This window comes from Ascaphus truei, chromosome 7 (genome assembly GCF_040206685.1).
Source record: "Ascaphus truei isolate aAscTru1 chromosome 7, aAscTru1.hap1, whole genome shotgun sequence".
In the NCBI taxonomy this organism is placed as follows: Eukaryota; Metazoa; Chordata; class Amphibia; order Anura; family Ascaphidae; genus Ascaphus; species Ascaphus truei.
In genome coordinates, this window is record NC_134489.1 from 17024947 (window position 1) to 17036999 (window position 12053).

Here is a 12053-nt window from a genome sequence, read left to right on the forward strand (position 1 = left end):
GACCCCAAAAAACATTATTGCGTTGCCCTAATAATTGCAGCCAGTAACCCCCATTGTGTTCACTATCTCCAAACTGTACTGTGTTAGTTACAGTACCACTAAGTATCAACAGAGCCGACATGGCAGCACTTTTATTCCAGATGAATGTTTGTGACAGCTAATAATTCTTTTAACTACACATTTTGTGCTCCTTCACCCCCTCATCTTTACACCTTTGTCCAATTTTCAGTTGCCTATTGCTATGTCTTTAAATATAATTTCATTTCTGTAACATGCATTATCATAACTGTGCCCAGGACATACGAGAGGCAACTCTCACTGTTTTACTTCCCGGTAAAAGATTTTATTAATAATAAATACGGATCATCTTTATTTTGCTGATCCATGGTTATTTGATTTCCTCCTTTGTTTTTTTTTTTTTTTGAGCACTCTGTGTGCCTAAAATGGACAAGAAGCAAAAGGTGATGCACTGCAAGTGCTCATTTGCATGTCATTACCCAGAATCCCTAGCTGCAGTGGATGCTTTGTATGCTAAGAGATAATGGGGTAAAGTCAGGGTTGCAGGCCTGTCTGAGACGTGTGAATGTGCTCACAAGCAATATTTTTATTTACTGTACGGTGGAGGGTTTTTGTCACTTTTTGCTCAATAGAACGTGTGTGTATTGGAGTTTGGATTTACAAGGTATGTAAATGTGAACGTCAAGCTATTTTTGTTTGTTTTTGTTTTCCCCGCCATCACTACTTTCAACCCTTTCCTATTTTTCATTAATGTAATGTGCTTTTCCTGTCACCATAATAACTCCATCGTTACATGCATCAGCATGATGTTTATTCATGAGGATAAAATTAACCAGCGTCCTTTGTTGCGGCGCTTAAGCCTCGAGCTCCTAGATGGCAAAGCATCTAGCATCCCCAAATAAAGAAGTTTTGCACAACACTATTTGCTTGGGGACTCCAATAAGTAGCTGGGTAATTCCACTGCTGGGACAGCCCTGGGGTGTGTGAGATTTGAGTGGTCTGAAATGGAACGATACTTACTAGGGCAGTGGTTTCCAACTTTTTGTGTGAAGGAAACCTATGTGAAATATGTGACATTCTGAGGACCCCAACCCTCTCTAATAACGCGTCTGAGATCAGATGCATTGTAAGGGACCCCAACCCTCTTAAATAGCACGACTGAGATCAGATGCATTGTAAGGAACCCCAACCCTCTCTAATAGCGCATGGAAACAAAAGAAAACAGCACACAACGCCAAATAGTGAAGCAAATTCAACAATATATTATAGAATTAAAAAGGGGGTAATATATCTGCGTACATGAAAAAAGTTGGTAAAAGGCATGTAGTGTGTATCACACTGTTTACCACTCGGCAGCTGTTAACTGTAGAATCGGGTGCTTGCTTCCCTCTGCTGATGCAGCTCAGTTGATTCTGGGGCAGGACGTCAGTCTTTCACTCCCAAGGGGATTTCCCTTCATGCAGCCAGGTTCAGCAGCTGGTACTGGGGCTCGGTGAAATCGCTCCTGCTTCCTGGCCGATATGAAGCTGCTCCTGTACCTCGGCAGGTGTATCCTCTGCACAGAGGTTAAAACGCAGCTTGCTGGGGTGCCCTCAGCGTGCCACGATGCCGCTCCGTCGCGGGACGCTGTGTAATGACGTCACTGTCTACACAGCAGTGGTGGATTCAATAGGGAAGTTTGAACAGTCTTACAAAGTCTCTCACAAGTGTCCAAAACAGCACACAGTATGAAATAAAAACAGGACAGGCCAATACATAGACAAAGGCCAATGTAAGCAGATGTAAGGCAATAGAATTCTACGAAACTAGTTGGATGTAACATTCTATTGCCTTATATCTGCTTACATTGGCCTTTGTCTATGTATTGGCCTGTCCTGTTTTTATTTCATCCTGTGTGCTGTTTTGGACACTTGTGAGAGACTTTGTAAGACTGTTCAAACTTCCCTATTGAATCCACCACTGCTGTGTAGACAGTGACGTCATTACACAGCGTCCCGCGACGGAGCGGCATCGTGGCACGCTGAGGGCACCCCAGCAAGCTGCGTTTTAACCTCTGTGCAGAGGATACACCTGCCGAGGTACAGGAGCAGCTTCATATCGGCCAGGAAGCAGGAGCGATTTCACCGAGCCCCAGTACCAGCTGCTGAACCTGGCTGCATGAAGGGAAATCCCCTTGGGAGTGAAAGACTGACGTCCTGCCCCAGAATCAACTGAGCTGCATCAGCAGAGGGAAGCAAGCACCCGATTCTACAGTTAACAGCTGCCGAGTGGTAAACAGTGAGATACACACTACATGCCTTTTACCAACTTTTTTCATGTACGCAGATATATTACCCCCTTTTTAATTCTATAATATATTGTTGAATTTGCTTCACTATTTGGCGTTGTGCGCTGTTTTCTTTTGTTTCCATTCTCTTAGTGTGTGTGGGGTGCTGAGCCACCCCTGCATTTACAGCTGCAGACGCCATTATCCCCAACACGGTTATGTGGCACTTATTATTTAATGTATAATTATCTCACTGTGGCAGTTGTGGTTTAATTTTTTATAAAAAAATTTTATCACTAAATTGATGGTATAGTCACTGCACTGTATATATTTATACATTTAAACTTTATAGGTAGTTAGGTAGTACACTACCGACACACTTTATTGAAGTGTGGTCGGTACCGCAAGCCGGGAAATCTCCCGGCTTGCTAGTGGCCGCCCCTCGGCGTGCCGCGCGTCATAGACGCGCGGTCACGCGTCATCGGGAGCGTGCGCCCCCTGCACGCGTGTCCAGGGGCTCCCCGAGGGAGCCCTGGTGTCCCGCGATCGCGGGACAGCGGCAGGGGGTTCCGGGGGACCCGGCGGACCCGGCAGCGGTAGGGAGAGCGCCCCGATCGGAGGGCGCTCTTCCGCTGCTTCGGCGCGCGCCCGTCACACTCGGGCGCGCGCCAGGCTACTGCTGCGGCACAGAACGGGCAAATGCTCGAATAAACTGTGCCGCAGCAGTAGCGCACAGTTTTGTTTTTTGTTTTTACTGTCTCTAATAGCGCGTCTGAGATCCGATGCATTGTAAGGAACCCCAACCCTCTCTAATAGCATGTCTGAGATCAGATGCATTGTAAGGGACCCCAACCCTCTCTAATAGCACGCCTGAGATCAGATGCATTGTAAGGAACCCCAACCCTCTCTAATAGTGCGTCTGAGATCAGATGCATTGTAAGGAACCCCAACCCTCTCTAATAGTGCGTCTGAGATCAGATGCATTTTAAGTTCTTCTGTATTTGGTGCAATTTTCAAATGACCTGAAAATTGCAGGAATCCCTTTAGGGCAGGGGGGTCGTAACCTTTTTTTCCCTGTGGCCCCCTGCCGGCAGTCACCTTTATAGATCAAACTATAGTGTTTGCAAATCGCACATTTTTCTTCTACTACACAATGTCATTTATAAAGAATGTGGATGCTACTTAGATTTGTAAGCTCTGTGGGGCAGGGATTTCCTTTCCTATAGTCTGATTTTCTTTGCATATATTGTATTATAATTTCCTGTACTGTCTCTTTTTTGTTTTGGTAAAGCAGACTATTTATATAGCACCCACAATGTAAAGACCGACATCTCTCCAGGACCAATAAAGATACTAGAACTTCTCAAACATGTTATTGCCAACTAGTTCATTATGGAAGAATTGCACCATTAAAGCTGCAGTTCAAGCAATATCCTACATGTGTTTTTTTTGTTTTTTTTAAATAAATCAGTTCTGTGCAGTATTATGAGAAAATACTTGTAACATTTAAAACTGCAGCTCAAAGGCAGAAGGCTCTTGTTCATCTACTGTACACGACCCACTTCTCCGTTTTCTGTCTTTGCAGGCAAGTACGTGTACCAGCCAATGACCCCTGTGGAGCAGCTCCCGAGCACTGAGATTCCAGCTCGGCCGCGGGAACAGACAAACACCATCCAGATCTCCGTCTCGCTGGCCGAGCACTTCCTGAAGGTGGCCTCCTCCTTCCAGCCCCCATTCTTGCCGGAGTCTCCCCGTTACTGCACCATCTCAGACCTCTTCCTGGACAACTACCAGGTGAAGTGCATCAACGGGAAGATGTGTTATGTACAGCGTCAGCAGCCGCCGGCGCCTCCTCCTCCATGTCACAGAACCAGGCCCGAGAGGGTGCTCCCACAGGTGGCCTATGCACCCAAAGATAGCGAGGGCCCGAAAATAGACCACTGCTCTTCCCCTTCTAGCTCGGAGGACTCTGGAATCAATGCGGTGGGGGTCCCCTACCTGGAATCATGTGACGATGACACAGAGGAAGGAGCAGAGCTGAGTTCAGAAGAGGACTGCAGTCCAGACAGCAGCTGGGGGCAGGAGAACTGCCCACTTGTGTCCCCATCCAAAACTGACCTGGAGGTAATAGAGACTATAGAAACCACCGTGTGAGCGGCAGGCTGGGAGTGGATTGAGCTGTGGCAGTGGATCAAGTCCTGCCCTGGGACAGAGCAATGCAAGCTAGGGAAATCTTGCACAACTACAGATATCCATAAATCATGCAGAACTAAGGGATCAAAATATGAGTGATGGCCTGTCCATGACTTGTTAAAGAATAGTAGTTGTCCATGGAAATAGAAAATAAAGTAATGCTGAGGCTCCTGCCGAGAGAGGCCTTCCTGAGCGGCCCAATGGGGTAATATACAATGAAGGCTATAGAGCAGGACACATCCAAAATTCCAACATTTCGGATACAACCTTTATCAAGGTAAGGTCTTGCAAAGACTGCTGTGCCCTCCTCTATCTATAATCCTTCATTGTATACGGCCCATGACGTTCCCCCAGAAAATAAATGGAATAAAGCATCCCAGAGCACTGACCAGAATTGTTGTGCCTGTCAAACCTTCTATATTCATTAAAGCATATTCCAGAGTTTAGGTTTTATCCAGTGGCTGAAGTGTGTTTGAAATCAAAGCACAGTACATTTTGTTGTACGAGTATTACAAATGTTTGCAACGTTAAGGTAATGATCTTTGGACTGTACCTTTAGGGAGATTGTTATATACCACATGTATGCTCTAATGTGGAAAACGATTACTTTTATACAATCATTGTTTCTTTAAAAAAAGTAGAGCGTGTATAAAGAAATACTGTACATTGGGGGTAGTCTGGGCTTTGTAAATAAAACAAGTAGGGGGTTTCTTTAACGCCTAGTTGCATCGTACTGGAACCACTGGTCACATTTCAGGACCTTTTTGGATATGCTTTAATGAATATGAGCCAGCCTATATTATTATCTCCCTCACGTGTGCAGTGAGCCTCCGTAAAGGGAAGGTTCCTAGTTGCATATGATATCTCGCATGATCGCTCTCAAACACAACACCATGCCATTAAAGTTCCCGTTTTGGAGCCCGAACCCACAAATCATACACTTTTTGGGGTCCTTTGTCCTAGAAGGATGAAAAGTGCTCCCCCTTTTTTTTTTTTTTACATTTATTTGTTCTGCATCTGGGCCACCAATTTAACATGTAATAAGGGATGTTCTACCAAAGGAAGGGAGAGGAGATAACATAGGAAGGACAGAGCACTTGGTATATCAATTAGGGGAGAGTAGATGTTCCATTAAAGAGATGGGTCTTCAGCAGATATTTGGAGACCGGAATGTGAAGATTATTATACAGTATTTATTGTGTGATATATAAATACAGTAGGATATAGATCACTATCCCCCTCTCCATCCACTGCTGGATGAAGGGCCTCCCCAATAGGGAGGCCTGCGTTTGCCAGCCTTTATATGTAGAGACTTGCAACCTTCTCGCTTCCCTCTTATCAGATTATTTGGGGGTGGCTGATGGAGGTTGATCACGCTATTTAAATGGCTTTCCTTATCGCCATAACAATGCCTTGTGCTTACCCACTTCAGCTGCATGGTTTCTCATCTCCAACCTACCCAGATAAGTGGAAAGGATACCTGCTCAACACGGGAAGGTGCTGCTCTGCTTCCCTCCCCCCACCCCCATCTCCCTCGCTCTGCAATTACTGAATGCATGAATGCAGCCAGAGTCAATTATGAGGCAATTAGGTTTTGCTGACCTTTTTAAGAGCAGCACCTCTTCAAAGGAAAAGCGAGAACCATGGGTGGTGGCGAGATGGTAATTGACTGGGGAGCGGAAAACGAAAACCTTTAGAATACATTCTGTGCGCGTCGGAAGCCCGTCTGTGCTGTTTTCTTCACTCACTGCAAATTACGGTGAAGGATGCCTGGTGTGAGTGTATTCATATTTAACAGTATTAACAAGTATAGGAAACCTGTTTTGTTCTGGACTGCAGGTGAAGCCGTATGCATCCGTGTCTGCGATGATTATAGGTTTCCGTTTGCCAAGTTCTCCTGGTTCCAAAAGTAATTGGTTCCTGCGGAGGTAGTTATACCATGTACGTACAGTATGGCGGAGGGTGTTGTTACTCTGTCTGGCAACACCGTACAGCTGTAATTGTGGCACAAACATGTTTTGTGTTGGCCCATTTTTAGACTGGCTTTGTTATCCTGAGGAATGCCGAAGTGGCTAAAATGTTAATCCTTTATATCACGTGTCTTCTTATAAAAGGGGTCCACAATGTTTCTATAAGAGTATATACTGTAGGTCTTTAGAGGTTGATTTTAGTATCTCCTGCATACATGCATGGGACAAGGCCCATGTTCACTTAGTGGTGCTATGCCATAAGACACCCTTCGCCCCCAAGAGAAACTTTACAGCCTATTCAAGTGATTAGGCCTGAAGTGTCTTAATTCTATCATGCTGAGCCTGGCTCTTTCTATGTATATGTTGAAGTTGCTCATTACCTGTGAATACATTATGATAAATTTACAGGTGTGTTGCTGGCACTTCTGGCAGCAGTGGGGTTAACAAGACCAGAAGCCTCAAACTTTTGCAGTGGGTTGCCTTGAAGTCTAAATTCTTCCACCTGGAGGCTGTCCAAGCGACACTTTAAAAAAACATATATTAATATATGCAGCCTTTGATTACCTTTATTGAAAACTAATGACGTAAGCTGCCAATCAATTAGTTGTCTCGTGGTCAATCAGCAATGATCCTGCTTTCAGTTTCAATCAATCTCTCAGTCAGTGTAACTCAGCAGCTACAATGTATTCTTCTTATTACAAAGGTAATATTCTCTATTGTTACAGTTTGAAGCTCAAACTGCTGTACTGGGAATAGTGGCACCAAATGATTAAACAGGAAAGTGATACAAAGATCTTGCACTGCTGGGGAAGTGGGCTAAAGCCTGCTATAGACTTCAAAGAATGCTCGGTGTGTTTAAAACTCATTAAAAATAAGAAAAATTAAGAGTTGAATTAAAAACAAAATGTAATATCTAATACTACCAAACTGATTTTTATTTTTATTTTTTTTAAATAAAAGCACACATGTAGGATATTGAAATCCCATTCACCTTCCTTCATTACCATCACACATTACATGTGACCCCAAATAAATCCAATTTTGGGTAGGGAAAGAAAATGTCTGTTACGTCAGACACATCCGGCGTTTAATAGCACATAATGCCATTTATTATTTCATATCCCAGCTTAAAAATTATCATTGCATAACCTCTCAGGCAGCATCCCCTCCCCCACCTCTCAGGCAGCATCCCATCCCCCACCTCTCAGACAGCATCCCCTCCCCCACCTCTCAGGCAGCATCCCATCCCCAACCTCTCAGACAGCATCCCATCCCCAACCTCTCAGGCAGCATCCCATCCCTAACCTCTCAGACAGCATCCCCTCCCCAACCTCTCAGACAGCATCCCATCCCCAACCTCTCAGGCAGCATCCCATCCCCAACCTCTCAGACAGCATCCCCTCCCCAACCTCTCAGGCAGCACCCCATCCCCAACCTCTCAGGCAGCATCCCATCCCCAACCTCTCAGACAGCATCCCCTCCCCAACCTCTCAGACAGCATCCCATCCCCAACCTCTCAGACAGCATCCCCTCCCCAACCTCTCAGACAGCATCCCATCCCCAACCTCTCAGACAGCATCCCCTCCCCAACCTCTCAGACAGCATCCCCTCCCCAACCTCTCAGACAGCATCCCATCCCCAACCTCTCAGACAGCATCCCATCCCAACCTCTCAGACAGCATCCCATCCCCAACCTCTCAGACAGCATCCCATCCCCAACCTCTCAGACAGCATCCCCTCCCCAACCTCTCAGACAGCATCCCATCCCTAACCTCTCAGACAGCATCCCATCCCAACCTCTCAGACAGCATCCCATCCCCAACCTCTCAGACAGCATCCCATCCCAACCTCTCAGACAGCATCCCATCCCCAACCTCTCAGACAGCATCCCATCCCAACCTCTCAGACAGCATCCCATCCCAACCTCTCAGACAGCATCCCCTCCCCAACCTCTCAGGCAGCATCCCATCCCCAACCTCTCAGGCAGCATCCCATCCCCAACCTCTCAGGCAGCATCCCATCCCTAACCTCTCAGACAGCATCCCCTCCCCAACCTCTCAGACAGCATCCCATCCCCAACCTCTCAGGCAGCATCCCATCCCTAACCTCTCAGACAGCATCCCCTCCCCAACCTCTCAGACAGCATCCCATCCCCAACCTCTCAGACAGCATCCCCTCCCCAACCTCTCAGACAGCATCCCATCCCCAACCTCTCAGACAGCATCCCCTCCCCAACCTCTCAGACAGCATCCCCTCCCCAACCTCTCAGGCAGCATCCCATCCCCAACCTCTCAGGCAGCATCCCATCCCCAACCTCTCAGACAGCATCCCATCCCAACCTCTCAGACAGCATCCCCTCCCCAACCTCTCAGACAGCATCCCCTCCCCAACCTCTCAGACAGCATCCCATCCCTAACCTCTCAGACAGCACCCCCTCCCCAACCTCTCAGACAGCATCCCATCCCCAACCTCTCAGACAGCATCCCCTCCCCAACCTCTCAGACAGCATCCCATCCCTAACCTCTCAGACAGCATCCCATCCCAACCTCTCAGACAGCATCCCATCCCCAACCTCTCAGACAGCATCCCATCCCAACCTCTCAGACAGCATCCCATCCCCAACCTCTCAGACAGCATCCCATCCCAACCTCTCAGACAGCATCCCATCCCAACCTCTCAGACAGCATCCCCTCCCCAACCTCTCAGACAGCATCCCATCCCAACCTCTCAGACAGCATCCCATCCCTAACCTCTCAGACGGCATCCCATCCCAACCTCTCAGACAGCATCCCCTCCCCAACCTCTCAGACGGCATCCCATCCCAACCTCTCAGACAGCATCCCATCCCCAACCTCTCAGACAGCATCCCATCCCAACCTCTCAGACAGCATCCCATCCCCAACCTCTCAGACAGCATCCCATCCCAACCTCTCAGACAGCATCCCATCCCAACCTCTCAGACAGCATCCCATCCCCAACCTCTCAGACAGCATCCCATCCCAACCTCTCAGACAGCATCCCATCCCAACCTCTCAGACAGCATCCCATCCCTAATGTAAGATGTTACTCCGTTGTATTGGAAATATACAGCTAGACCCTTTTGTCATTTCACAGAGAAGTTCCCTTCTTTCCCTCTGTACATTTCTAATCGCTGGTAGCAGCTGCTAACAATTTCTCGCGGCGAGTTTTCCCCTGCGGCCTGCCTTAAGCCGGTTAGCGAAAATACTTCCCTGTATACTTTCAAAGTCAGGGCGGCAGGTTTATCTCGGCGGGTGCCAAGAAATGATTATGCCAGCGTGCACTTATTTTCCGGAGCGCCCCCTTTTACTGAAGGTTAAACCGTGCTGTGTTTTCTGCCTCTGAATAACTCAGTGTGAGAGCAACAGATGTAAGAAATTATTTCCGTACAGTGCGTCCAACAACAGGTACAAAAAAACACAACAACAAAGAAATTGTCAGGACAAAGTGGTGTGGTTAACCAGGGCTGGCCAACTCCAGCCTTCAAGGGCCACCAACAGGTCAGGTCTTCAGGATATCCCTGCTTCAGCACAGGTGGCTCAATCTGTGTCTGCTTCAGCACAGCTGGCTCAATCCATCCCAGCTTCAGCACAGGTGGCTCAATCAGTCCCTGCTTCAGCACAGGTGGCTCAGTCTAACTGCCACTGATTGAGCCACCTGTGCTGAAGCAGGGATATCTTGAAAACATGCCCGGTTAGTGGCCCTTGAGGACTGGATTTGGCCCCCCTGAGTTAACCTGTTCAGTTATGGAGGGCCAGCAATGCTACATAGTGTATTTATTCAAAGCTAATATCGAATTCCTGCGTTTGCAATTTGTTAGTGAGATCTCTACCTTTAGAACCCAAATCAAAGGACAAAAGGGCCCATTCAGCTGCAGCTGTCTAACAAAACAAAAATGATTGAAGCCCGCTCACTCCATCAAGGTCAACTCCAAATATAGCCGGTACCTAACCTAAATGAATACAATTTCCTATTGTCCTATGGACCAAACTTGGTGAAATATGTGAAAGTGTCAAATGAATGAAGAAGATTTATAGGCTTCTTGGAAACGGGGCGATGCAGTGTGTTATCCTTTCAGAATGGCTAGCAAAGAAATGCATTCAAAGCCCTCCAGTAGTGATACTGCTACATATAGAACAGTACATGGTATACCTTCCTTCTGCACTGTATCTACCCCCAAATACTGTATATAACATTTATTTATTTCTTTAGCAGCCACGCTAAAAACTGACAAGCCCAAAAAATGGGGGGGGGGGGGGGGGAAACTGTCCCTGTATGGGTTACCGACTCTACTTTATCAGCTCTGGCATGGCTCTGCCAGCCCCTTAATGCAACTGGTTAAAGCTTTGGGAACATCCAGGAAAAAGGAAGGCAGCTAAAAGTGTGTGCGTGCAAAAAAAAGCGGAAAATACATATTTTAAAGATGCAATGACGTATTATCTTTCAGGTACCCGAGATAACCGCACTGCAAGCAGGGCCCACGCCCGTATTCAGATTTGTCATGTCCCTCATTATAAGAATTAGAGCAAATATAAAAAAAAGGATTGAGAAAAAAAAAAGAAAATCACAAAAAAAACATCAGTTTCTCTCTCAAACCCCCGTTCTCACCTCAGACTCCAGAGTTGAATTGCCGGTGATTATTTTCAGAGCTACAATCATCGGTTTAAAACCTGGCGAGCAGCATTCACAGCAGGAAGAAAGGGTCATTTATAATTTGGAAAATCTCATTATTATTTCTTAAAGCAAATGGCTTGTTAAGCGCCGCATTAAGTATCCTGCTTCCCCGCACAGCCGATTCAGCCACGAGTTCACACGCCTCTGATCACAGAATCTAGCATTTTGCTTGCTGGAAAGCAAAGCAATTTGAAGCACAATGTAGAAAGAATCTGTTTACCTGGTGAGATTGTCCCAGAGAATTGCTGTGTGTAAAATTTATATCTACTAAAATAAAATAAGATTTTTTTTATGCTCTCTGTGCATTTTCCAGAAATGTAATAGTTCTTCTCTTAAATAAACAGTGAATGTTTTAATACATATCAGGCGAAGAGCAGAGAGATGGTCTCCCTCAGTTACCATCAGGGCCGCACACAGATTTCCAGGGGCCCAGGACTGGAGTTACAACCGAGTCCACCCCCTCTTATTTCACACCTCACGAGCCCCCTCTATTCCCCCCCTTCTAATGTATTTCTCTCCCCTCCGTCTCGCTCTTACCCCCTCTCATCCTCACTCACCCCCCTCACCACCTCTAACGCTCCCCCTCTCCATCAATTACCCCACTCACTCAATACCACTTCCTCACCCCCCCCCCCCCAGCTCCACACACACACAATCCCCCCACACAAAATACATACCAAAAAACCCCACGCCCCATCAAATATGAAGAAAAAAAAACTTCCCATTCACCAAATACATACAAGAAAAAATTCCACCCCCAAACACATACAAACCCCCCAAATACAAACTTGCCTTGGGGACGGGCTCATGCCTCTGCTGCCCCAGCTCTCCCCCAGCTGCTGCTGGTCTCTTGCCGGGCTTCCCTCTCCCGCGCTGTGTGGGCCTCTCCATCACACCGGTGGGTCCTGTAGCTT

At 46.9% G+C, this 12053-nt stretch overlaps 1 protein-coding gene across 1 annotated transcript in view; it reads left to right on the top strand.

Annotated features, from left to right (window-relative positions):
* Positions 1-10712, top strand: part of C7H3orf70 (chromosome 7 C3orf70 homolog) — a 47955-nt gene extending 37243 nt beyond the window's left edge. The window contains exon 2 of the mRNA XM_075607101.1: positions 3870-10712. Coding sequence (XP_075463216.1) covers positions 3870-4438 — 569 coding nt within the window. The 3' untranslated portion in view covers positions 4439-10712. The remainder of the gene's footprint in view (positions 1-3869) is intronic.
* The last annotated feature ends 1341 nt before the right edge of the window (positions 10713-12053 follow it).